The 26,488-nt window shown below is 51.6% G+C and overlaps 1 protein-coding gene across 1 annotated transcript in view; it reads left to right on the plus strand.

The window, feature by feature from the left end:
• The first annotated feature begins 1,049 nt into the window (after positions 1-1,049).
• LOC141974760 (uncharacterized) overlaps positions 1,050-26,488 on the plus strand; it is a 41,226-nt gene continuing 15,787 nt past the window's right edge. Inside the window, exon 1 of the mRNA XM_074934735.1 lies at positions 1,050-1,338. Coding sequence (XP_074790836.1) covers positions 1,291-1,338 — 48 coding nt within the window. The 5' untranslated portion in view covers positions 1,050-1,290. The remainder of the gene's footprint in view (positions 1,339-26,488) is intronic.

A 26,488-nucleotide genomic window follows, 5' to 3' on the forward strand; every position in this document is an offset into this window, starting at 1 on the left:
ACAATGCTGCCTGCCACCCTTTCTCTGTCTTGTCTGCTTAGGCCCCAGTTCAACAGACTCTTACACATGTGTGCTTAAATTTCCTCCTGTGAGTCGGTGCAGGATTGGGGCCGTAGACTGTAAATTTCTGGCGGGGCAGGGACTGTCCCGTATGATGTTTGTAAAGTATCTGGTTCAACAAGGCCTTGGTTTCTTTTGGGCCCTCGACATGCAGTTGTGACACAAATCACACATAATAATCGATGTCTAAACAGGAGTTTCATAGATTCATACTGGCCAGAAAGGACCGCTACATTATCTAGCCTGCCCTCCTGTATAACCCAGGCCAGAGAATTTCACCCGCTTACTCCTGTAATGAGCCCAGTAATTGTGTCTGGATAAAGTGTATCTCCCAGAAAGGTGTCCGGTCTTGATGGGGAGATTTCAAGAGCTGGAGAATCCAAGGCTCAGTCGCTCTCCCTGTTAAACAAGTAGGAACCCACTTCTGAACATTTTGGCTTAGTTTTTAATTTTTTTAATTTATTGACGACATCTAAAGTGTGGGCCCAAATGCGCTGCTTTTCAGTCCCGGGAATGTGAATTTCCTGGCTTCCACGGGCTTCAGCCAACAATTTTATTTTCCTGTCACCCCTGCACGCGGGTCACTACCCCTGGAGCCTCGGAATGTCATGGATGCTCGGTGGAATTTCCGTTCCTTTGAGAACCGTTTGGATGGCGGGGGCCCGGGGGCGGGGGGAAATCCCCAGGCTGTAGCAGCAGCAGAAATGGGCGTCTCAATAGAAATGTCAAACAAACAAAAAATTATTTGTTGATGGGGGAAAAAATAAACCCAACAACCCACCACCCAGAGAAAGGCGGCGGCTCCCGTTGCATGCACAGCACTGCCAGAAATGCTAATCCACATCTTTGGCACTGCTCAGCAGCACTGACTGAGGAGGCAGCCAAGGGGGGACTTGGGGGGATTCCTAAGGGGGGCTCAGGGGCTTCTTTACAGGGGACTTGTCTGGAAATAGCGGCCCTGATCTCTGACCCTCAGACAGGCTGGGACAGAGAAGAGGTGCCCCTGTGTTTGGCACAGGGATGGAGAGCAAGGTTAATTGCAGGGACTCTCCCCCTGCAGAATGAATGGTATGTCTCTCAGGCAGGCAGCTGGTACCCCAATGCATTGTGAGTGCAGTTCAGTTAGACAAGGGGATGTCTTAGTGGCTGTGCTGGTCCAGGGACTTTACTTGGGTTTCCTGCAGCTCCCGGCTCCTTGGGCAGTAGCTGGATTCTGCATTTCACCCCCTTATGGTTCAGCAGCAGGATCAGCCCCTCCATTTCTCCCTACTGCATTTGGTAAGTGTTGGGGCTCTGGCTTGCTCTGGCTGGGGAGCTGCTGGGATTAAGGGAGAATGAGGAAGGGGAGGAGTATTGAGGGGTGGGATAGGCATTGTTCCAGGCTGTCATAGGGTGCCCTGGTCAATTTCACACACAGGGGAGGGAGGTCTTTGCCCCATAAAGGGGCTTGTAGGCAGCATGCTGCCTGCTTGGGGGAATAAAGGGCAAAGGAGGATGAAGAAGCAGAGGGAGAGAGATGTCAGGACATGGCTGACTCCAGATGGATGGGGGGTGGGGATGGTAGGACATGAGTTTGAAATGCAGGGAAATCAAACTTTCCAGTAGGTTAAAATCACAGAGTGCTGATGATGCTTCCATCTTTGTGAGTATGTAGGACTGATGCCCAGACACTACGTTCACCCAGGGGTTACAAATACGCTGGACCCAGGGAGAGGTAATTAACAATCGTCAGGGAGTAAGGGGTCGCAAATGCAAAACTTCTCCAGGGACATGGCTGGTATTTCTTGTAATCTCTAATCTAAGTGGTGCCAGCAGCAGTGGTGGGTGTTGGACAGAACCAGGGCATGCCAGCGTCATGACCGGGAGTGTTCTGTTCAGTAGCTGAATAATCCCTGGTGTCTGTGCTGCTGTTTTTGTGATTATTACACCTGGCTTGGAAGGCGGCTCCAGAAGTGTGGTCCCAGCTTGCAGGTCAGGATGTGAGGATGAGTTAAGCTGGGGGATCTGGTGTCATGGAGCTGAGAACAGGCTGAGTTATTCCTTTTGACACACAAATATACTGTGTATGATTAAAAAGTATTACAAATGAGCAACTAAGCCCCCAAACACTAAACATTCACTCCAGATCCCTATCACTCCAACCCCCCATCTCTATCTTCCAAGGTACTTGTAACCCCCACCCATGATCCCTATACTCCAGCTCCCCCCCTGGTCCTAGTTTCTCATTACCCCAGAAATCACACCCTATCTCCCAAGGCCTGCTATTTCCTGCCCATGGACCTCATATCCATCCTATTCTAGTTCCCCATCACCCCTACAACTACACCCCTATCACCCAAGGCCCGATGATTCCCAATCCTGGTCCCCATCAACCCCAAACCCACACCCCTATCACCCAGGCTCCATCCCAAATTCCCATACTCACCCCATCACCTTACCCCCACTGCAGGTCACCATGCCCACCCCCTCCTATCTCCCCATCACCCCCAAACCCATATCTCTATTGCCCTCATGGCCCTCACCCTCAGAGTCTTCACCCCAGGTCCACCCTAGCCTTTCTGTCCCAGGCTTCCAGAAGGAAATCAGATTTCAACAGCTGTGGGAACAGAAATGGCTCCAGCAGTGCTGAGCTGTGTGTTGAGATGAGAGCTTGAATTCAGGGGGCTTGCCGGTCACGCCCAGACCTCCTAGCTAAAAAGCAGCCCAGGGGTCTGTGGTTCCTGAAGCTAAGCCCTGCCTGTTGGTAAATAGCACAAGCATTCCTGGCTTCTTGCCTTTCTTCACAGGCGCTCTGGGAGCTAGGTGTGGAGGATGAGGCTACACAGAAATGATCGTTCCCTTTCCAGACACTCATGGTTTCACCAGGGCAACGGCCCCTGTGCTGCCCTTGCCACTTGATTGCAGCAGGTTTCCCTGGGAATACCCCGTCTCCAAGCCCCTGGCACACAGGCCCAGCCCGTGCCCTCTGGCCACATGGAAATCTTCCAGACAGGAAGGCAAAGCAAAGAGGTCCAGTGTGTGGGGTTCCCCTTCCATCACCCCCTTGGGGGAGGTGGGTGCCTTGCCCTCTCTCATCCCCCCCCCGGAGTGGGCAGGGGGTGTGACCGTGTGAACCTAGTGTGGCTCTTGGGGCACTGAGCTGGGATATTCACGCAGCTGCCCAGAGCCCCTGCATTGCTTTCCAGGAGCTGCTGTTCTCTGCTCGCGCTGCTCCCACGGGCTGCCCCGAACCCTCCAGCGCAGCGGGGGAAGCGCTTGGTGTAATACTGATGGGTCCAGCCTGACCTTACATGTGGACATCCCCGGAGGTTTCCGGGGGTTCGTGTGATCCTAGATGGAGAATGGCGACGCCCCACGGCTCTGCCCCGCACCACCTCCCCCAGCCCCTGAGCTCCAGATGTAAGGAAGGGCCTTTCAGAGAGCTGGGGGTGGGGTGAGAATTGCGCTCAGGCTCAGCCCCTCCCTTCCCTGCCAATCAAAAAGTTCCGTGATTTCCCCATCCCCTGCTGGATTTTCTAAAGGCCACGGTCTGGCCCACGGCTTGGAGCTGAAGGACACAATGATATGCAGGAATCGTTTCCACCAGCTGCTGAAATGCAGCTGTCGCTGGGGTGGAGTGCGGCAGCTGTTGAACAGCAGTTTAGGTCAGGCAGGGGCGATGAAACCCAGCAGGGCTTGATATAAATGGCGGGAGTGATGCAGCAGAGGAAGAGATGGGCTCATCGCCCCACCCAGCAGGAAGACTCACGCATGGCTGGTGCTATTTCTGCCGCCATAAAAGCCCTGTTTCCCGCCCCCGCCACCCGCAACCTCCACCCAGCAAGTCCGTCTGAGAAACCGGGACCCGAAGCTGCCCTTAAATGCAAGTGGCCCAGGCAGACCTACGGTCTTGCTCGGCTGCTAACCGCGCTCTGAGGTCTCGCACTTGCCGATGTCCCTGGAGGCGGATGGCGAAAGGTGGCATGCGGCAGAGGGATAAGGAAGGTGTGGAGAAACCTTGTGCCTGGGACTCTGGGGGCAGGAGCAGGAGATGGGAGGCTGAGGAGGATGTGAGGTGGCAACAGCAGACTGAGCTGTTTTCCTCAAGCCCCTGCCTTTTACTTCACAGCCTCCTGCTATGTGCCAGGGCAGTCACTTAATAAGGGGTGGGCCTCGATGTGCTCTCGTCGCGGTGCTCAGGACTGTTCCTAACTAAGACCCGTCTACTGGGGATGGAATTCAAAGCTCAGCCGTTCAGAGGCACATTTCCTCCTTGGCTGGTAGCTTTCACGAGCCCCGATGGGCCGGATGCTGTTGTTAGTTATTCTGGCTCTATGCCAGCATCACACGGCAGTTTGGCCCTTAATTTCAGGTCTCCCACGAGCATGCAAAACGCTGCTAACTTGGACCCACTTACACTGTCTTGGAATTGGGCCCTGTGACTCTGTCTGGGCTGAGGCTGGGATATTAGCTGGAGGGGGACAGATGGGGTGCCCTGGAAAAGGGCAGCAATGTAATGTATGTGGGAGGGCGGGGTCTCTGATTGCTCCAGGAGAGGAACCCAGAATCTGGACCCACTGTGTGATCAGAGCCAGTATCCCCAGGAAGAGCCATTCGGAACTGAAGAGTTACCTAGTGCCCGGGTCCCACCAGTAAACAGCATGGGCGGGCGTGGGGGAGTGTGGAATAATAGAGAAGAGGATGGGAGGCCATGACGGGACGCACCCAGTTCACTGCCGTACGCTTGACATCCAATTGCTGCTGAAATTCTCCTGCCAGGATTAAACTCGTAAAAAATACTAGCTGCTTCTGAGGAGCCCCAAGCTAGGATCCAAGCGTCCTGATTCCCCTGCTCTGCCCTCTAAAGCTCAGCGCCTCCTGGAGCACCTTGATCTAGTCTGCCTTGCTCCCCTGACAGGTGCTGTGGGCTCCTTCTTTGGGTCCTGGCTTTGTTTAATCAGTGGCTTGGGTCCCAAAATGCTCAAGTGCTGCCTCTGAGCCAGGAAGCTGCAATCATGGGCCCAATCCCATACACACGCCAGGCTTTATTCTCTTCTCTGGGGGGTCTGTTGGGTCGGTGGAGCCTTGTGGAATAGCAGGGAAGGCCCTGTAATATCTGTCTGGAGTGGATGGCTCATGTGTCAGGGAATCCCAGAGATGCTCACAGCCTTTAAGGGGGAGGAAACAGCTGGCGGCTCAGACAGGCCTGGGCAGGCGGGTCATTCCCTCCCGTGGGGAGCGAGACACACGTGTAAGACCTTGGAAAATTTCCACCCTCCTTCCTGGAAGGGAAGCGGTCACATCGGTAACATCGCACAGGAGAAAATCTGCTGAGTGCAAAGGGCCCCAGAGGGGGAGGGATGACAAACAGCAGCACGCTCCACTTCTGATGAGAGACTCCCAGGGGAGTCCCTGAGACACCAGCTGTAGGCATGTGGCCCAGGAAGCCATCCACTGGCTCCGGTCCCCAAAGGAATTAGCTGGGAGTTTGCATATGTTCAGCCACGGCGGCAAATTGAGTCACTTCCCCCCTGACGTCTGGGTTTTTATTTCCTGGAGGGTGTTTGTGACTCTGAACAAAGGCTCTGAGGGGGCCGGCACCAGGCGAGATAGGGGATTGGTTACTGGGTGGGGAGTAGCAGAGGTGGAAGAGGAAGGGATTGGCTGTGAGGGGAGGCCTGGGAAGGAAGTGGTTGCTTATTGGATGGGAAGCAGTTGGTTCTATGTTGGAGGAACAGAGAGTCTGGTTCGTTGGGGGGTGGGGCTGGAGAGGAGTGGGTATTGGGAGGAGGCGTGTCACTGGGAGGTGGAGCCAGAGGTGACAGGTTAAGTGACTTGCCCAAGGTCCCACAGGGAGTCTGTGGTTGAGTCAGGAGCAGACCCTGGTGCCCAGGTCTGTGCACTAACTGCACCTCTCCTGGTGCACCCTGGTCCCGCCTCCCTTGTCTCAGATCACCAGACTCAAGTGCAGGAGACACACGGCTGAGACGAATTCATCAGTGGTGCCTCTCTGCGTCACCCTCACTGCTGCGGCGCAGTAACTGTCCTAGCCAAGGACAGCCAGCCAGAGCCCTCTCCAGAACTCATGGTGCTGCTCCTGAGCCAGCCAGAAGGTGCTCCCGTGAGCTTCCCTGGGCAGCCTGTCTCTTGCAGATGGGTGAGGGGCCTGCTACCTTTGTAAGCAGCGCTCTGCATTTATTGCAAAATCCGTGCACTCAAAGCGGGTCACCGCCTGCCTGAGTTGCAGCCCAAAAGCCAGCTCCCTGCCCTGTAGATCAGTGTTTCTCAACCAGGGGTCCAGGGCCCCCTCGGGGGCAGCGAGCAGGTTTCAGAGGGGCCGCCAAGCAGGACCAGCATTAGATATGCTGGGGCCCAGGGCAGAAAGCTGAAGCCGCACTGCATGGGGCGGAAGCCCAGAGCCTTGCCACCTGGGGCTGAAGCCAAAGCCTGAGCAATGTAGTTTCATGGGAGCCCCTGTGGCGTGGGGCCCCAGGCAACTGCCCGGCTTGCTACCCCCTGACCTAATGCTGGCCCTGGCTTTTATATGCAGAAAACCAGCTGTTGTGGCCCAGGTGGGCCGTGGAGTTTTTATGGCATGTTGGGGGGGCCTCAGAAAGGAAAAGCTTGAGAACCTCGGCTACGGATGACTCCAGCTCCACTGCGGGCCTAGGCAGGGAACCTGCCTCCTTTTGACCTTTGTTCTCTCCGGGAGCAGTGTCTTTCCTAGCCCCCAATAACAGAACACATCCAACCCCTCATCTCTGTCAGCAGCACATTTCCGGCTGATACCTCGGCATAACGGAGCCCCTGCGCAGAAGCCTGGACGGGGGAGGAAGAGTGTGGTAAACCCAGGGTGTGGCTTGTACACACCAGGGTGTGGATCATACACACAGGGCACAGCATGGCATGGGGTTTGGTAGTGTTTGCAGTAGATCAGTCTCCCCCTAATGATGATTAATTAGGACTTCTGGGCCCTGCAGAAATGTGCTAGGTGCTTTACAGGGCAGATCCACAAAGGTATTTAGGCCCCTAACTCCCCTTGGTTTCAAATCCCTAAGGACCTTTGTGGATCTGGGCCGCCCGCCCCGGCCAGCCTCGCTGTGCAGTGCGGACGTGGCAGCTAGCGCAGGGAAGCCTGTCGGTAAATCCAGGTGTTGTGCTGCGGCCTTGGCCAGTAGGAGCCTGGCTTTGAGTCCCAGCTCCCATCTCTCCCTCACAGGGCTGGGAGCCCTGGTGGAGGGGAGCAAGCCCAAATGTACAGTTGCTGCGTTCAGTTCCCGAGCTCCCCTCCTGAGGCTTGGGAGCCGGGTCAGTCCGGGCAGCAGCCCTGAGCTGAGATGGAGAGTGAGGGCCAGGCTGGCGGTGGGGACGCCAGGACATCATGAGCAGACCGCAGCCCTCTCGCAGGAGAGGAGGGCTTGGCTGGAGATGTAATTGTCGGCCGGGCTCTGTATCCGCCACACAGTGCTGTCCCTGACGGGGATGGTGAGGCAGTCGAGCCAGCGGAGTCTCAGGGAGCGGAATCTGTTGAGAATAAAATCAGGCCACAAACCCAGCTCCAAGCATCTGAGCTAAAAGGACTGTGGCAACCAGATCAAGGTTGCCTGTGGCAACCAGATCAAAGAGGCATCAAGATCAAAGCTGGGCATAGTGGCATAGTCCCAAACTGGAGGTGGGGAGTGCGGGCACTATAGCCCTGTGTGACTGGAAGGGAAGGGGGGGTCTCATGACTGAAGCCCTGGCTTCGAATCTTCTCGTGACTCTAACATAGGCTTCCTCTGCAGCCGTGGCCGAGAAGCCCTAAGGGTTGTTGCGCGTGTTAGGAGGTGCCGGCTGGAGGAGTTCGGCACCCAGACGCCATTTTCAGGATTTGTGGAGCCCTTGTGCCAGCGTGGCATTCCCCGCGCAGCACGTCAGGGTGCGCTCCTCAGCACGGAACCGTTGCCCTGCAGACGGCGGCCAGCGGGGGCCTGAACCGCGCTGAGCCTCTGACTGAGGCACCAGATTCTGGGTTTTTCCCCAAACGTTTCCTAGCTCTCCGCTGCTCAGCACAGGCTCCAGGACTGAGCCCTGCAGTCTAGAGGAAAGGGGTGGTCTCCAGCCGCGAGCCACACCCAAGGGCACTCTGCCTTCTCCAGCTGCCACACCCAAGGGCACTCAGCCTTCTCCAGCTGCTGAAGAGCCGCTTTGGCAGGAAAGGAGCCTGCAGCCAGTCAAGACTTAAGCGGATTTAGAACATGAAAATGTGGGTGACACGTGTATTACATAAAAGAATAGTTTGTGCAGTCATCAAAGCAGCTAATAAAGGCTACTATTAGATCAGCTGCCTTGCAACTGAGACACTTCATAGGAGAAGGTTCTATTTACCTTCAGGGGCTATCAGAACAAATCTAGATTTCACCTGTGTGTGTGTCCCACTCTCTGAGTGTGTGGAGGGGCTGACATCTCTGTACGTGTCTATGTGTGTCTGTCTCTCCCCCTCCCCCCACCCCCCATTATCTAGGGAAAGAATCCAAGGGCAGTAACGAAAGTTGACAGCAAACAAAAATCACCCAAGAAGCATGTAATAGTGAAGAATAACTGTGATTTTCAAACCAGACAAGGGGAAAACTCATCCCTGCTGCCAGCCATCAAGGTCAGTGGGAGGTTCAGCTGGTTGAGCCTCAGCTGACTTTGGGCCTTGGGCTTATTACTGTGATTGTGTAGATCTCTTAGGTGATCAGCAAGCAGGAGTGAGAGAGAGGAGAAGAGAGAGGGAGGGAGTGGGAGAGGTTTGGCTGTGAGGGGAGAGAGCAAAGGAGCTGAGTCTGGCATCTCATCTACCCTATGCCAGTGGGAGAACCTGGGACAGGAGTGGGGGACAATGAATCCCTCTGCTGTGTTCAGGGTCACACCCCTACATGGGGCACTGGAGATGGGCAGCCGTGGCTCCCTGGATATATTCATTCTCTACATGTAATGTTATTCTGCACTGTTAAGCAGTCCCTGAGTTCCACCTCGGAAGTGGCTACATTTCAGAGACAGAAGAAGGGATTTTCTGTATCTACTGCATACCGTTTAGAAAGTGCTTTGGGCTCCTTCAGGACTGGAAGGTGCTATAGAAATGTGAGTTTCTGTTCTACAGAAGGGAGAACTTTTATAAAGTCCTCATCTCCTCTCTAACATACATCCATCTCCATCAGCGTCTGTGGGCCAGATACTGCAGAGGCTTTCAGAGTGCATCTAAGGGATGGTGGCACGTGAACAGGACACTTGGAGTCAGCTTGCTCAGCTCTTAAAGGCTGGCCTGTGAGTGCACATCCTATGGGGGAGGGGGACAGATGCTGACGCCTGTTTGGGGACTGTGGCTTAATGGATAAATGCCACCTCTGAGGTACAAACCCTACAGCTACTTCAAAAAAGGGACCATTCTGGAAAGCCTGGACAGGTGGCAAACCTAATGAACACGACAGCTGGAGAGAACACAGGCCATGTGCAGCTATTAGGACACATGGGATTTCCTGGGGCTCCATGATCTTCCTCGGGGCAGTAGAAGGGAAGTGACAGGTGAAAGCACACGTCCCACTGGTTAACTCAGGAAAGGGTTTCTGCCTGGCAGATAGACGTGTTCCACGCCCTGAGGCAGTGCGGGGCCGGGAGGGTGGAAGTCACCCCAGAGATCACAAGTGTTGCTAGGCTGCACAAGCCTTCCGTGCCTCATTATAGCAAGAGCCAGGTTGTGGAGGAGAGATGCTGAGAGGGATTTGGCCCTGGGGGAGCAGGACGAGCTGGCTAGGAGTAGGGGGCTATCTGGGACTGCATGCAAATACAGTTGCTCTAGGTATCCCCCCCCAGCCAAAAATCTCCCAGGGGCCTCCTTTTTCTAGGAACGATGCCTCGGGCAAGGCCTATGTAGCTCAGAAAGGATGAGATTTAACATTTGCTCCCAGTCCCTAAGCCTGTTTCTCTGCGGCTTCCTGACCCAAGAGAGTCAAATCCAGATCCTCAGCTGGTGTAAATCAGTGAAGCTCCTTTGAAGTCAGTAGACCTACCGCAATTTATACCAGCAGAGGAACTGGCCCTAAGGCTGTGGCGTTCAATGATTGGCTCAGGCCCAGTTCCAGTCAGGTTGCAGTGGGGACTGAGGCAGGAACTCCACTGCCCGCCCTTGATCCTTCGTTGCTCAATGATTGCGGTAGTTGCACTGGGCTGGGATTTTTTTAAAGGGCTAAAGGAGGAACCCAACTCTGAAAAATCCCAACCTTAGTCTTTGCTCATCAGCTGAGATCTGGGGGTTAACATCCCAGCAAGAACCAAGGGAGCCATTTTCAAGCCGCGGCTGTCCAGGAAGGATGAGAAGGAGACACCAGTCACCCCGCAGGAATTATTAAACATAAAGCCCCTCCCCCAGCCCATGCACGTCTTGTCATCGGAGCACCGGGAACTATGTAATCTTTTCCGCTATGGAAGAAGAGGAGTTTGGAAAGAGGGCCTGGGTCCTCGAATGGGGAAGGTTATTAGAGATTGCAAAATTTCCTCTAAATTGACACCCCCGTCTTCCGGGTCTCCCTGCCCAACCATCCCCTCAGTGGGTGTAAATCAGCACAGTTCCATTGATTTCAGGGCCAAGACCTGCTGAGGATGTAGCCTGTTGTCTTGTAGGGTATGTCTACAGTGCACTCAGGTGTGACTGCAGCAAGGGCAGACAGACCCTCGCTAGATTTACCTACCATAGTACGGCTGAAATTAGCTGTGCAGATGCAGCAGTGCAGGCTTCAGCGTGGATTGTACAAGCCCCCGGGGACCTACGTGCATTGCTGAAGCCTGCTACTCTGCTATTCTTAGCCATGCTAGCGCGAGTGAAGCAAGCGCAGGTATGGGCTACCTGAGCTCCCATCACACCTTGGATGTAATGTAGCTCTACACGGAGTTTACAGTCTAAGAACATTTGTGCGTGCACATATGCAGTGTGGTATTCATGAGTGTCGGCATGTCCTTGTGGGAGTGCAAGCATACATGGGTGTTTGCCTGTGTGCACAAGTACATGTGTGTGTGCATACCTGTATTGGTGTGTGTGCTCGTTTGTGTGTGTGTGGAGTGCTATGTTGCATTGCGCAAACATGTGTTTGTGTGCATGTGTTTTCATGTGTGCTAGTTTAAACATTGCTTGTGTTTGTACACTTCTTTGTTTTGCATAGGTGTGCATGTGTCACTGTGCAGATACACTTTGCACGTGGACATGCTGAGGTTTGGGGTGTGTATATTTGTGTGTGTGTAAATATAGCTAAGTTTTTGTGCAGTGGGGGTGTATGTATATTAATAGATATGAACATCTGAGTTTTTTAGCTGTGTGTGTATCTTTGTGTGTGTAGGCTGTGAATGCCTCTGTGTGTGTGTGTGTGTGTGTGTGTGTGTGTGTGTGTGTGTGTGTGTATTTGCATGTGTATATGCCTGAGGGGTTAGTAGCTTGTTCTTTGCTCTAAAGACCCGTCCGATGTGTTCAGCACGGGGTGCCCTACATGGAGCGTCCAGGGGACAGCTGCCCAGGCTGCCTTCGCTCAGGAAATGCTCAGGTGTGGCCATTACCTCTCCCTCATCACCCCCATGCAGCACCCCCACGCAATCCGGCAGAGTCATTTTGCCTTGCAGGGCTTAATAATCTCTCATTTCCCCACAATAAACAGCAGTTCCCCGAACACTGCTGGTGACTTCTCTCAGTGCTCCCAGACTGTGATGGCTGTGGTGGGTCCAATTAGCATGCAGGCTGGCAGGCAGGAGTGCTGCTGGAATGGCTAACTTGGAGCAATACAAGCAGCTGGCAATTACAGAGTTGTTCGCTATGGAGCGTTTGCTGGGGCTGCGTCCAGTCCATGTTTGAACGTCCCAAGTGATGGGGCCGTGGGTCCTTTTCTTGAGATGACGTCACACCCACTAAGATCTCACTGCCAGAGTGGTTTTCCTGATATTCAGCCTAGATTGTATCATTCCGAAAAGAATCTTGTCTTCGTGGCAATCCCATCATTTCTGGAAACGCTGTACTTGGTGTGGTCACCTGTGGCACCTACAGTAACAAGAACTGAGAGATGTTAGCAGAAAATCTGTCCCCAATCTAGATTTCCAGTTTATTTCCTTTGGACATTTAGCAATGCTTTGTGGCACTGTTTCTCTAGCATAGTTAGGGCAAGAATCATAGAATCATAGAATATCCGGGTTGGAAGGGACCTCAGGAGGTCATCTAGTCCAACCCCCTGCTCAAAGCAGGACCAATCCCCAAGGGTCATGGTGGGTTCTCCATCAGTGACAATTGTTAAATCAAGACTGGATGTTTTTCTAAAAGATCCGCTCTAGGAATTATTCTGGGGCAGGTCTCTGGCCTGTCATGTACAGGAGTCAGGCTAGAGGATCACAATGGTCCTTCCTGGGCTTGGAATCCCTGAATCTTCCATAATAAGTAAAGTTTCTAGTTTCCTGATTTCCCAAAGCACTGAGCCCTCAGTAATGTCCATGGCAATTACCTGCAGCAGGACAGTTGGGACATCAGTGGGAATGGGCCAGGGCAGTACACCCAGGTTGGTGACATCCATTGACTTCAGTGGGAGTTACTCATCTCTGGAAGGAGAGTCAGGAACAGGCCCCGGACTTTGGTTGTTCCAAAGAGGAGCCTCTGCTCAGGTTTTACTCTGAGCCCAGTACACGCTGGGAGTTTTGTCAGTGCTGGGAGGTTACCCAGGCTGTGCAGACACGACCGATAACGCTCATGCTCGAACCTCCCTGTGAAGTTAGTGCTTTGGTTTGAGGAGCTCCCAATGTCAGGAAACACTGCCCTTGGGCAGCTCACATAAAGCATAGCCTTCAATTTCCCTGTCTGTAAAATTAGAGTAGCATGTATCTGTGCCCCCATTATGATGCCCTGTTTTCAGTTGCTTATAACTTGGCCAAACTTTAAGTATTCAGGCTGAAATTCCCCTCTGCCTCTGGTTGAATTTTGTTGGAAAATTCAGCAAAAATGGCTTAGCAACTTCCGAGAATGAGCGTAAGGAAAAATACGTTGTTTGGTCCATGTTAAAATTCTTCCAGTCACTTTGTTGAAAAGCTCTAGTAGGGGCTTGACATTGGGACGGGGGTGGGGTGGGGGGCAGGTGGAAAAGGTCACCTGATATCAGGGATGTGCCTTTCGCTGTTCCTGTGAAAAACTACCCAAATTTGGCCACATTATAAACCTTTTTAAAAATCAGTGTGCACATGCTCAGTAGAGACTCGTTAGAGTCTGGCTGCTAAATTCTCTGAAAATCCCAGCTGCACCGGGCCAGGGCTGCAGGGGCTACAAGGAATTTTGCTTGCAGTTGCTGCTTCTGGCTGCTCTGGGCCAGGGTGGGGACAGGCACAGAAACTGAGAGCAGGGCGACTGTCTCTCCTGGGCTCGTGATGCCCTCTGTGTTGGCACCCAGGAAGCATGGAGGAGGAAACAGCCTGACATAAACACAGATGGGACAAGAGCTAGACCTAGAGATTGGGGGAGGGAATAGATTGGGACAAGGGTGGAGAGACAGGAGCTGGAGGGGAGACTGGGGAGGGATGTCAGGGTTTCAGGGGAGACTTGGACAAGGAGCTAGGGAAGTGGGGGAGAGACAGGATGGACACAGGGACAGCTTGGAGGGAGTGGGGCAGAAGGTTTCTTGGGGTTTCAGATTGGGAGGAACAGAGGCAAAAGGGTCTGTGACCGCTAGACACATTTCTCTCTTGAGCCTGAAATGGAACCCAAGACTCCCAAGTTTCACCATTCCTCTGCTGTCAGCAAATATCTATGAAGCCCACTGACAAAGCGTGTGTATCATCGCCCTCTAGTGGCTGGTCTGCTTAGAGGATGACAAACTACTACTGGGGTCAGTTACTCCGTTAGCACGGGTGGCACAGGAATAGTTGGTGCTCATAAGGACTGCATGGGGCGAAAGGATGCTGTCATGGTTAAGGCAGTTGAATGCTGCCCTGGATTCTATCTCTGCCTCTGCCACAGAGTTCCCATGGGATGCTGGGGAAGTTACTGCTCCTCATTTTCCAGGTGCCTCACTTGTGAGCCTGGGGTCTGGTTTGCAGCAGTGCTGAGCACTCACAGCTGCAGCTAAGGTCAGTCAGAGCCATGCTTTATCAACAATTATCGAAGGCTAAGGACTGGGAAAAAAATCGGCTTAGCTATCTCAATCTGGGCAACCAAAAGCAGTGGACATTAATCTCTGGGCCTCAGCTCCCCATCTGCAAAATGGGGATAATACCCTGGCTCAGCCCCACAGAAAAGTCCCTGAGGAGCTTAATGATTCTGTATTCAGAGCAGGGTTTGAATAGTGTGCAGTTAATGAGGCCTGGGCCACACACTGACCAATTAGGATAAAACAAAATATTAACTAGCTGCCGTCCTCCCTGTGCACTGAGTGAGAAAATGAGAAAAGCTCTGTGGAAAAACTTGTATGTGCCCATGTAACTAAGGTGTGTATTATATAATGCATATGTAACACCGACAGCCTCCAGTTATTGAAGGGCAGGATTGAACCGGGGATCTCTGGGGCTTAGTGCATGAGCCTCTACCTCATGAGCTAAAAGCCAACTGGCTGCTAGCTAAGGCTGTAGAGCAGACTCATTTTATCTCTCTCTCCAAGTGGTCTCGGTGCCACTAGGTGGGCCAGAGCACCACACCCGGGAGGTGTGGGGGTTACATGTGGGCACAAGGAGGCTTAATTGACTTTGCAGCCGTCATGTTCTTTTAAAGTAGTTTTTTGTTTGTAACTGTTATGAAAATGGAGGGCAGAGCCTTTTCCTCTCAAGGTCACCATCTGATCCCACACAGCAACATGGGAAAGGTTGCCTGTTGCTAGGGTGATGAGCATGGTATCTGTACTTTGGGAGATAGAGAGATTTGCCTCATTAAAGAGCAAATCCAGACTCATTCTAGTACCTTTTCCCTTTGTCCTTGAAATTCTCAGAGAAGCTGAAAGAGTTAGAGGCCAGAGAATGTGTAAGCCAGTGTTGTTGTTACTCTAAAGCAGTGCTTGTCAATCTGTGGTCCGTGGGCCCCCGGGGCTCTGCAGACTGTCGAGGGGTCTGCGAAAGGTTGTTGTTACCATAGAACACTGGTCTTCTTCCTAAAAAGAAAAGGAGGACTTGTGGCACCTTAGAGACTAACAAATTTATTTGAGCATAAGCTTTCATGAGCTACAGCTCACTTCATCGGATGCATTCAGTGGAAAATACAGTGAGGAGATTTATATACACACAGAACATGAAACAATGGGTGTTCCCATACACACTGTAAGGAGAGTGATCACTTAAGGTGAGCTATTAGCAGGAGGAGAGCGGGGGGGGGCGGGGGGGGAGAGGACCTTTTGTAGTCATAATCAAGGTGGGCCATTTCCAGCAGTTGACAAGAACGTCTGAGGAACAGTGGGGGGTTGGAGGGGGGGAATAAACATGGGGTGTCAAATAATAAAATAAAATAAAATAATAATAATAATAATAATAATGTCAAATAAACATTGTTTCATGTTCTCTATGTCTATAAATCTCCCCACTGTATTTTCCACTGAATGCATCCGATGAAGTGAGCTGTAGCTCACAAAAGCTCATGCTCAAATAAATTGGTTAGTCTCTAAGGTGCCACAAGCCCTCCTGTTCTTTTTGTGAATACAGATTAACACGGCTGTTACTCTGAAACCTGTCATTATGCAAGGCACTGAATTTAGCTGTATGGAGTGGAAATCTATCAACTGCATGAAAAAACTCGTACAGATACAGACAGACATCATCTTCCTTTCCAAATGCAAACAGATGGACATCGTACCAAAAGGACTGAAGGTAAAAAATCCATTACAATCTACATACCACACAGACTGTGCTCACAGCTTGTGCCACACGCTCTCAAAGAAACTGCGGAACCACCTGATCAGCATCCTCTACAGCAAACAGGGAAAGATTAAGAATGAGCTCTCAAAACTGGATACTCTCATAAAAAACCAACCTTCCACACAAACTTCCTCGTGGCTGGATTTTACTAAAACGAGACAAGCCATTTACAACACACACGTTGCTTCTCTACAAAAGAAAAAGGACACTAAACTACTACATGCCACAAGGGGCCACAACAGTGGTTCCCTCAACCCACCCAGCAATATTGTTAATCTATCCAACTATACTTGTGAGCAGAGTCAGGATGAGCTCCACCCTGACATCTGGTGGTGAGGTGTGGCAAGTTGTGGAAAAGAACTTCAGGGGCTGATCTCATTTGCATAGGCACACCCACCCCACCTAGAATGAGGCCATAGCTGCCCAAATGGTCACTTTGGCTGCTGTGGGATCCCCAGTGTCTCTGTTATTGGGGCAGGAAGAATAAATTGTTATTACCCTGATTATGGGAACTGTGCTTGGAACTGTACTTGGCCTTTTGTTATGATGGAGGGACTCACCATCAACTAAGTAGCACTCGCTAAGCAAGGGTCATGGGTTCCAAAACTGTGTGAATTGAGAGAGGTTGGGGACAAGTATTAATACTTGGTGGCATGGGCCACTTGGTGAGGGCCTTACATGCTAATTGCACTTCCTCCTCTCTCCACTGTGGAATGTCAGAGCTACTTTTGATTCCATTAGCAGGCTGCTGCGCTCACTTTGGGCTAATACTGCACCAGCACTGAGGCTCCCCTACTACAAGCTGAATTCACCTAAGAGCTGAACTCACTGAGCGTTGTGTTAAGTAGAGGGGGAGCCTGAAGATATATTGTGGAGCAGTTTGTGGGACGGCTGGAGTGCCTTGTGGACAGGCTGGTGGAGCAGTTCATAGGACAGCTGGAGCTGCTCGTCGAGTGGAGCAGTTTGTGGGATGGCAGGAGCTGCTTGTGGGCCGCAGAGCCGAGCAAAGCAGTTTGTGGGGGTGGCTGGTGGAGCGGAGCAAAGGCCTATGGAGCTGTGGGGCGGTCAGCTTCAGATCATGTAAGGTGCTGCTTACCTCTCTCCCCCCCCCCCCCATCTCCACCCAGGGTGGGAGGTAAAGCTCTGCAGATAAACTTTTGAACTCTGGGGCTGCCCTGACCAGGGACAGAGACTTTTGGGTCATTGGACTTTGGGTGATTTGGGGTTGCTGGACTCAAGAACCAAAGGGAAAGAGCATACCCCAATTTGCTTGGGGTGGTTTTTTTGCTCATGGGTTGTGTTACGAATCCTGTTGGTGGTGTTTCCCCAACATAATGCCACATTGTTTCTCTCTGTTATTAAAAGACTTTTTGCTACACTCAGACTATGTGCTTGCGAGAGGGGAAGTATTGCCTCTTGGAGGCGCCCAGCGGGGGTAGTATATATTTGTCCCAGGTCGCTGGGTGGGGGCTCGAGCCGATTTGCATTGTGTTATTAGAATGAATCCCTTAGATATTGAACCCGGCCCTTGTTGCTGCCAACTCTGATGGGCAGAAGGGTTACATACTCTTAGCCCAGCAGAAGAATCTGTCCTATCTCGGGGCCTCTCCTTCTGCCCCTCCACCCCCACGAACAGGATACAGTTCTGTGGTGACCTAGAATCCTATTTTCGATGTCTCCGACTCAAGGAATATTTCCAACACACCTCTGAACAACATACTACCCCACAGAGACCTTCCTCCCAAGACTACAAAAAGAAGGATTCTGGGTGGACTCCTCCTGAAGGTCGAAACAGCAGACTGGACTTCTACATAGAGTGCTTCCACGACGTGCACAGGCTGAAATTGTGGAAAAGCAGCATCACTTGCCCCATAACCTCAGCCGTGCAGAACACAATGCCATCCACAGCCTCAGAAACAACTCTGACCTCATAATCAAAAAGGCTGACAAAGGAGGTGCTGTCGTCATCATGAATAGGTCAGAATATGAACAAGAGGCTGCTCGGCAGCTCTCCAACACCACTTTCTACAAGCCATTACCCTCTGATCCCACTGAGGGTTACCAAAAGAAACTGCAGCATTTGCTCAAGAAACTCCCTGAAAAAGCACAAGAACAAATCTGCACTGACACACCCCTGGAACTCCGACCTGGGGTATTCTATCTGCTACCCAAGATCCATAAACCTGGAAATCCTGGGCGCCCCATCATCTCAGGCATCGGCACCCTGACAGCAGGATTGTCTGGCTATGTAGACTCCCTCCTCAGGCCCTATGCTACCAGCACTCCCAGCTACCTTCAAGACACCACTGACCTCCTGAGGAAACTACAGTCCATCGGTGATCTTCCTGAAAACACCATCCTGGCCACTATGGATGTAGAAGCCCTCTACACCAACATTCCACACAAAGATGGACTACAAGCCATCAGGAACAGTATCCCCGACAATGTCACGGCAAACCTGGTGGCTGAACTTTGTGACTTTGTCCTCACCCATAACTATTTCACATTTGGGGATAATGTATACTTTCAAATCAGCGGCACTGCTATGGGTACCCGCCTGACCCCACAGTATGCCAACATTTTTATGGCTGACTTAGAACAACGCTTCCTCAGCTCTCGTCCCCTAATGCCCCTACTCTACTTGCGCTATATTGATGACATCTTCAGCATCTGGACCCATGGAAAAGAAGCCCTTGAGGAATTCCACCATGATTTCAACAATTTCCATCCCACCATCCACCTCAGCCTGGACCAGTCCACACAAGAGATCCACTTCCTTGACACTATGGTGCTAATAAGCGATGGTCACATATACACCACCCTATATCGGAAACCTACTGACCGCTATTCCTACCTACATGCCTCTAGCTTTCATCCAGACCACACCACACGATCCATTGTCTACAGCCAAGCTCTACGATACAACCGAATTTGCTCCAACCCCTCAGACAGAGACAAACACCTACAAGATCTCTATCAAGCATTCTTACAACTACAATACCCACCTGCTGAAGTGAAGAAACAGATTGACAGAGCCAGAAGAGTACCCAGAAGTCACCTACTACAGGACAGGCCCAACAAAGAAAATAACAGAACGCCACTAGCCGTCACCTTCAGCCCCCAACTAAAACCCCTCCAATGCATCATTAAGGATCTACAACCTATCCTGAAGGTCGACCCATCACTCTCACAGATCTTGGGAGACAGGCCAGTCCTTGCTTATAGACAACCCCCCAACCCGAAGCAAATACTCACCAGCAACCACACACCATACAACAGAACCACTAACCCAGGAACCTATCCTTGCAACAAAGCCCATTGCCAACTGTGCCCACATATCTATTCAGGGGACACCATCATAGGGCCTAATCACATCAGTCACACTATCAGAGGCTTGTTCACCTGCACATCCACCAATGTGATATATGCCATCATGTGCCAGCAATGCCCCTCTGCCATGTACATTGGTCAAACTGGACAGTCTCTACGTAAAAGAATAAATGGACACAAATCAGATGTCAAGAATTATAACACTCAAAAACCAGTCAGAGAACACTTCAATCTCTTTGGTCACTCGATTACAGACCTAAAAGTTGCAATTCTTCAACAAGAAAACTTCAAAAACAGACTCCAACGAGAGACTGCTGAATTGGAATTAATTTACAAACTGGGTACAATTAATTTAGGCTTGAATAGAGACTGGGAGTGGATGGGTCATTACACAAAGTAAACTATTTCCCCATGTTTGTTCCCCCCCTCTCCACCCCCCACTGTTCCTCAGATGTTCTTGTCAACTGCTGGAAATGGCCCACCTTGATTATCACTACAAAAGGTTTCCCCCCTCCCCCCGCCCCCGCTCTCCTGGTGGTAATAGCTCACCTTAAGTGATCACTCTCATTACAGTGTGTATGGTAACACCCATTGTTTCATGTTCTCTATGTATATAAATCTCCTCACTGTATTTTCCACTGAATGCATCCGATGAAGTGAGCTGTGGCTCACGAAAGCTTATGCTCAAATAAATTTGTTAGTTTCTAAGGTGCCTCAAGTACTCCTTTTCTTTACACCTTAGACTGTGTCTACACTTGGAGCTGGGCCTGTGATATGCAGCTCATGTAGATGTACCCATACAGTGTAGCCAGGGGAGCCCGGGCGGTGGCTTGGGCTAGCCGCCCTTGTACATACCCGGGGGTTGGGGCAGGTTACAGGTATGTAGTTGAGCTGTAGCCCAAGCAACCTGTGCTCCCACAGCCAGCCTGTTGTTTTTAGTGGTACATCGACACGAGCTGGGAATCAGACCCCCAGCGCCCAGCACAAACGTGGCCCGAGAGAGGCAGTGAGGAAACAGCGTCTCGCCAGCCAAGCCAGAAAGAACCACTTAGGTCCCCGCTGCGACCTTGTTACCGCAACAGTAACACGATCAGCGAGACGCCTGGTCCGCTGGCCCGGCACCTTTCATCAGGGCTGGATTTGCGGTAAGGAGGAAACACATTTACTCTGGTTGAAACGTTAAATCAAGGCCTGGGGAATGTCAGTCGCTCTGATTGAATGACAGTCAGTTCCCATCAAGTGTTCAAGCCAGTTCTAATGTAAACGAAGCAGACAACTGGAGCAACAGGCTCCGCAGCTGCCCGTCCAGTGCCAGGCTAGAGCCACCCGTGGTGTTTTTTAACACAGCTTTTGTCAAAACCGTGATTGCTCACCAATGGTGTCTCTCTTGGTCACTCTCTCACACCCACGTGCATGCACTGCCCACAGAGTGCAGACCTACAGAGACGTGTACACACACAGGTACACACATGCTGTTCGGACACATGCATTTAGTCCAGGTACTGTGCACATGGAGTACAGGCACGCACATCTGCACAGCTGCATATGTACACCAACAGACCCCAGTCGTTGGCGGGCAGGATTGAGCCAGGGACCTTTGGAGCTTAGTGCATGAGCCTCTACCACATGAGCTAAAAGATAGCTGGCTGTTAGCTAAGGCTATAGAGCAGACTCCTCTCGCTCTGTGTGGTCTTGGTGCCACTGAATGGGACAGAACACCACACCCAGAAGGTGTGTGGGTTACACATACAGTATAGAAGCCTACAGCTCTACCGTCCCCACACATGCTTACAGATCAGACACATGCAAAGTCTGGCACACAGCTATGCACACAGAGCTCACAACTGCATGCACACACCACCACTTATCACATGCAAAACCAGCCTCACAAGCATCTACGGGCGTGCACAAACACATTCACATACACTGAGCCAGCTCCTCAATGGAGCTGTGCTGATTTACACCCGCTGAGGATCTTCCTGCCCAGCCAGACATGGCCACACTCACAGCCGTGTTCCATGCGTGAGGGGGAAGCTCATGCAGGAATTGCTGTAGGGAGTCAAGGGGAGAAGAAACCATTTTGTCCTTGCAGCGCCTGCAGGGGCTTGGAGAAAGGGGCGTTTCTCCCGCACCCCAGGCAGTAAGCCACCCATGCTGGTCACAGCTTCACTGCCGTTGTTACTCTAGCTAGGTTAAAGCTGGCTCTGGATGTCTATGCGTGCTGCCGTCTCACTTCTCAATTGCAGGGTAAACAGACCTTCAGAGAGTTCCTAGCCAGTGGAAGGGGCTGGATTGACAACCCGAGTCAGTGACTCCCTTTAGCTATTCGCAGAACAAGGATGCTCTGGGTAGCTCTAGGATGCACTTCCTACATCCGCACCGCTTGACCTTGGTCAGGAGAGACTGTGCTCAGGGTGGGAGTCACCGTGGCCCTTCCACCCCATGTCCTCTCTGCTCAGATTGACACGTAAGGTGCTGCTAACACTTGTGACCTCCACCAGCTCCTCTCTCACAAGCCACCACGCCTCAGAGAGCAACAGCTTCCAACATCTACTGTTTGGGGCTGGCTTTGAACCAATGACCTACTGGCAACAGCTTCCACAGCATAAGGCCAGTTCCCTAAACTGTGCTGTCCTGTTCCTGGGCTAACGTTCCTTTCAGGGACGATGGACAGGTCTGGTAGGAAGGAACAGGATAGGCCTCCAGGAAACAGTGGGTTTCCCACTATTTCCTCCCTGGTTCCCCCAAAGCTCTCAGGGCTCTAGCATCTCATTGCAGGGTACCAGTGAGTCCTATTGAGGTCAGTAAATGTTGCTTGTACCCTTTGGTGGGAGGATTGGGCCACAGTGGGTATCCAGGATCTGGATCAGGCCCTTCGCTCCTGCTTCACTTAGGGTGAGATTCAGAGAGGCAACACGAGCCCTGCACCAAAACCCGGTGGGCTGAAGTGGGTCTTAGGTGGTGTCTAGGCCTGGTAAATTTCACCCCCAGGGAGTGGTTCCTTTGTATTACTTGTTCAGGTAATGGTAGTACTTTCCAGTCACACTGTTCCCTGAGCCATCCTGCGTCTTCTTTGCATGCACTGTGTTGGTCACTTGTGCACGCATGTGGTGAATTAAATGTATCTGTAGCTGTGCGTGCAAATTAAGTGTGCACTGACATCCCCTAACCTGTCTGGAAAATAAGGATCCAGTTTACTGAAGTGTTAAAGGCAATTAAAGTTTGGCGATGAGCTCAGGTGATGGACACCCATGTGAACATTTTAACCCTTTATTCCCAGTGGCCCTGCCCTCTGAGGTGGGTTCTGAATCAGATGCTTCTTTCTTTGTTTCCCTTTATGAAGATTAATAAAAAAGGGCACCAATCTGAAACCCTAGGACCCCGGATGTAAATGACACCCCCCCCACACACACATACACAGATAACTAGCAGCTTAATCTCTCCCCCAGCTGACAATACGCCACTCCCAGTAAAACTCTCTCCCTCACACTGCCCTGGGTTCCCAGCACCCTCCTCCCCTGCTGCAAAAGCCCAGGGAACCAGCTGAATCTTGCGGAGTGTCATGAAGGTCCACAGAGTGGGGTGGGCAAGGATGGGGCTGCAGCTGAGTTCTGTCCTCCCCAGCATCTCTGCTGATCACTGCTATGGCATCATGGCTAGGGAGAGAGCTCCCCCCCCCATTCCCCTTCCCCCCAGAGAGAAGCATTTGCCTCCTGGTCTTTCCCTGCCTTGGATGTGCTGGCAGCTGGTTTCAGACCAAGCCTGGTTTGCAGGAGGGACTTTCCGACAGCCTGAGCCTGAAGCACAAACCCGGTTAGTTCACATGTTGTCAGTGATCATTTTTCTTACAGCGTTTGCTTGTTCTCCAGTAGATTTGTAGATAAACAAGACGCTTGGCGCTTTCCCCAGCACCACGTCCCTTCCCACACACCCCTGTTGGGAAGTCAGAGAATGCTGAGTTGAGGCAGCATATTTGCTTCCATTTTTTTCTGCTCTGTTTCTAGCAAGCCCCCGGGAAGCTGGTTATTTTCTCTCTCCATCTTCCTGAAAGCACACGCGAGGTTTGCTTCTAGGGGGCTCTTCACAGACACACGTTTGTTCAGAAGAGTTGGTAGGTTGCTTATGCCACAGGACTGCTCATGCTGGCTCGTTATTGTAGGGTAGCTCAGAAGCACTGGACTGCTCATGCTGGCTCGTTATTGTAGGGTAGCTCAGAAGCACTGGACTGCTCATGCTGGCTCGTTATTGTAGGGTAGCTCAGAAGCACTGGACTGCTCATGCTGGCTCGTTATTGTAGGGTAGCTCAGAAGCACTGGACTGCTCATGCTGGCTCGTTATTGTAGGGTAGCTCAGAAGCACTGGACTGCTCATGCTGGCTCGTTATTGTAGGGTAGCTCAGAAGCACTGGACTGCTCATGCTGGCTTGTTATTGTAGGGTAGCTCAGAAGCACTGGACTGTTTGTTACTCATGAGTGCAGGGCTGCTGGCACTGACTATTTGAAAAATAGACCTTCATATCCTTTGTTTTCATGTCACCTAGAAAGAACCAAACAGGCTCTGCAAACAGATGCAAGAGACCAGAAAGGCTGGTCCAGCTCTGGGCTTCCAGACCTTGATCCTTCCAAACCACAGTAAGACATTCAAGAGCATTAGCCCCAGTAATAAACACACCAGGGTCTCTCCCCAAACCTCAGGTGCCTTCTTCTTATGTGCTCACTCAGCTCCTCAGACTCCTGGCTTGTGGTTAATTATCACCATCTGCTCTGTCAGTCCCCAGGGGCTGGCTGGTTTGTTGGGTGGTTGTTTGTCTGGGATTAAATGAACTCCACTGGGTGTTCTTGTTTGTGAGACCTCCCTGCTTTTTTTTCTGGTGTTGACTGCGCTGTGTCTCCATTCTAATATGGAGGCAGCTGTCGCCATCCTATTCGGCAACCCTCATCCTTGTTCGCCTTTGCAGTGACAGCTCTTTAGATAAAATCCTTGAGCCCTTTTATTTTTAATTCTGATTGTTGCCTCTCAGTGATATCAAAAGTTTCACATCTAGTTTTCCTTGTTATGTTGGGGAATTCACTGGAGGGCTCATCTCCTGCGGATGGACCTGGGTGTTGAATTTTTAACAGAGAGAGCCTTTCTCCAAAGAGTTTCTCAGGCATTTGATGGGTGCTGACAAAAAAACCAAACAAGAATCTCAAACAGTCTGAATGAAATTTCCCCTCTTAATTAATCTAGTTTTACTCACTTAAAACTGCAAAGTCCTGGGTAAGTCCCAAAGAGACTTAATGTGTGCTTAAAGTTAAGCATATGCAATCTGCTGTCATAAATCCCCTAGTCCCTGAACATGAACACGCCACGTGCCCTGTAGGGAGAATTCTACTGAATGGCATCGAGTTCCTGGTCAAGAGGGCAGGTGGAACAATAAAGCTCCAGGCAGTGTGGCCTACGCCCATGGTTTTATTGAGACTCTCACAATATTCAGTGATTTTCCTAAAGCCCTGCCTCCTGGAGTGGTGCGATGATGGGAGAATCTCAGCTTTCATTTAAAAAAAAAAAAGTAAATTTCCCATCCTCATGGTTGCAGAGTAAACCTGAAAACGTGACCCGCAAAGGCTATGACACTAGAAGACCAATAAAAAGAACCCCGACGTTACTGGTTTTAAAAGCTGTGTCACCTTTAAGCCAATCGCACAGTTTTGTGGGGACTGAGTTATTGTTTTTTGATCACGGGGGTTGGCAATACAGGCAGTTCTCCTGTCTGCCATAGTGTCTGCTGGGGAAACCAGGCTAGAGAGACCTGCATTTGTAATGTAAAAAAACAAACAGAATTTTTTTTTAAATACGTTTCAAATTTCTTTGGATATAGTGAGGAAATAAAGGGGGCAAGCCTAGTGTTTTCCCTTGCGTCCCAGCTGAGGCGAAGACGGGTTCACTTGATAGTGCTGACTCATCCTTGCTGTGGAGCGTGGCTGTGCTCCACCCCAGAGCTGAGCGACATGATCCAGTATACAGACTACATGCCTTTGGGGTGGAAGATGCTATATTAGGCCTTACCTAAAGAGCTCTTCACACTAGTCTTTGATCAAGCATAACCCCCCCCCACACACACCAGGACTCCTCACAGTGGGTGTGTCTTGTTTTGTCCCCCCCACTTAGCAGGGCTGTACGGCTGTTACTGGGTTCTACACTGGTGCGTAGGGACCCCTGACTGTGGGGGTCCAGCCACACAAGCCATGTCAGAGGTTCCCAAGGAGCTAGTACATTGAGACAGGTCAGAGATGAGAGGGCAGACGAGTCTGTAGGACGCAGGGACACCCAGCCACCCGCACCTTCTCAGTCACAGCTCTGTGAGCCTGATCCTTTGCCCCTTGGAGTTGTGGGGGAGCAGCACTGGTGCGAACTCCAGATAAGACTGAAGTCTCTGTCTCAATTCCCGCATCTCTCATGCCATGCAAGGAATGGGATGGCATTTCGGGGAAGCCGTTTCCTGGTTTCAGGGCACACCCTGCATGAGCAAATGTAGCAGTTCTGCACTGTGTTCCCCATCACAGACGCTTGCAAAGCCCGATGAGAGATCAGCTCATGCCCCCCACAGTGTAGAATTGTTCCCAGCAGGGACGTTCCACTGCTTCGTTCAGAGTTTTAAGTGGCTCCAGCAATAGGGCTGTCATGGTTGCAGGCTGGCTGCCCCTCTCGCCTCTCGCAATGCACGCCTCAGGTGTCAGGCCTTGTGTCTTTATCTCTCCTGGGGGTGGGATCACACAGTTCCCCCACTCTGAGACCAGGCCCTGGGCTACAGCACCTTGCAGATCAATGGTGCTTAGCCAGCAGGTCCGACTGGGTTCAGCACCGGTGGTTCTTCCCTTCGGGAGTGGTGACCAGTGGTGGGCAGTGACCAGTCAGCCTCCTTACACCACCATGCTGTTTACTCTTAATAGAGGGAATAAAGCATAACATGAGAGAGAAAGGATTGAAAACAGCAAACCAGCTGTACGCAGAGCTACCCATAGAGCCCTGCAAATCTGCGGATATCCTAGGGTTGCCAACTTTCTAACTGCACAAAACCGAACACCTTTGCCCCACCCACTTCGCCAAGGCTCTGCCCCTGCCCCATCCCTTCTCTGAGGCCCTCCGTCGCTCGCTGTCCCCCACCCTCACTCACTTTCGCTGGGCTGGGGTAGGGGGTTGGGGTGCAGGAGGGGGTGAGGGCTCCAGCTGGGGGTGCGGGCTCTGGACTGGGGCCAGAAATGAGGGG

Source organism: Natator depressus, chromosome 19, assembly GCF_965152275.1.
Source record: "Natator depressus isolate rNatDep1 chromosome 19, rNatDep2.hap1, whole genome shotgun sequence".
Lineage (NCBI taxonomy): Eukaryota > Metazoa > Chordata > Testudines > Cheloniidae > Natator > Natator depressus.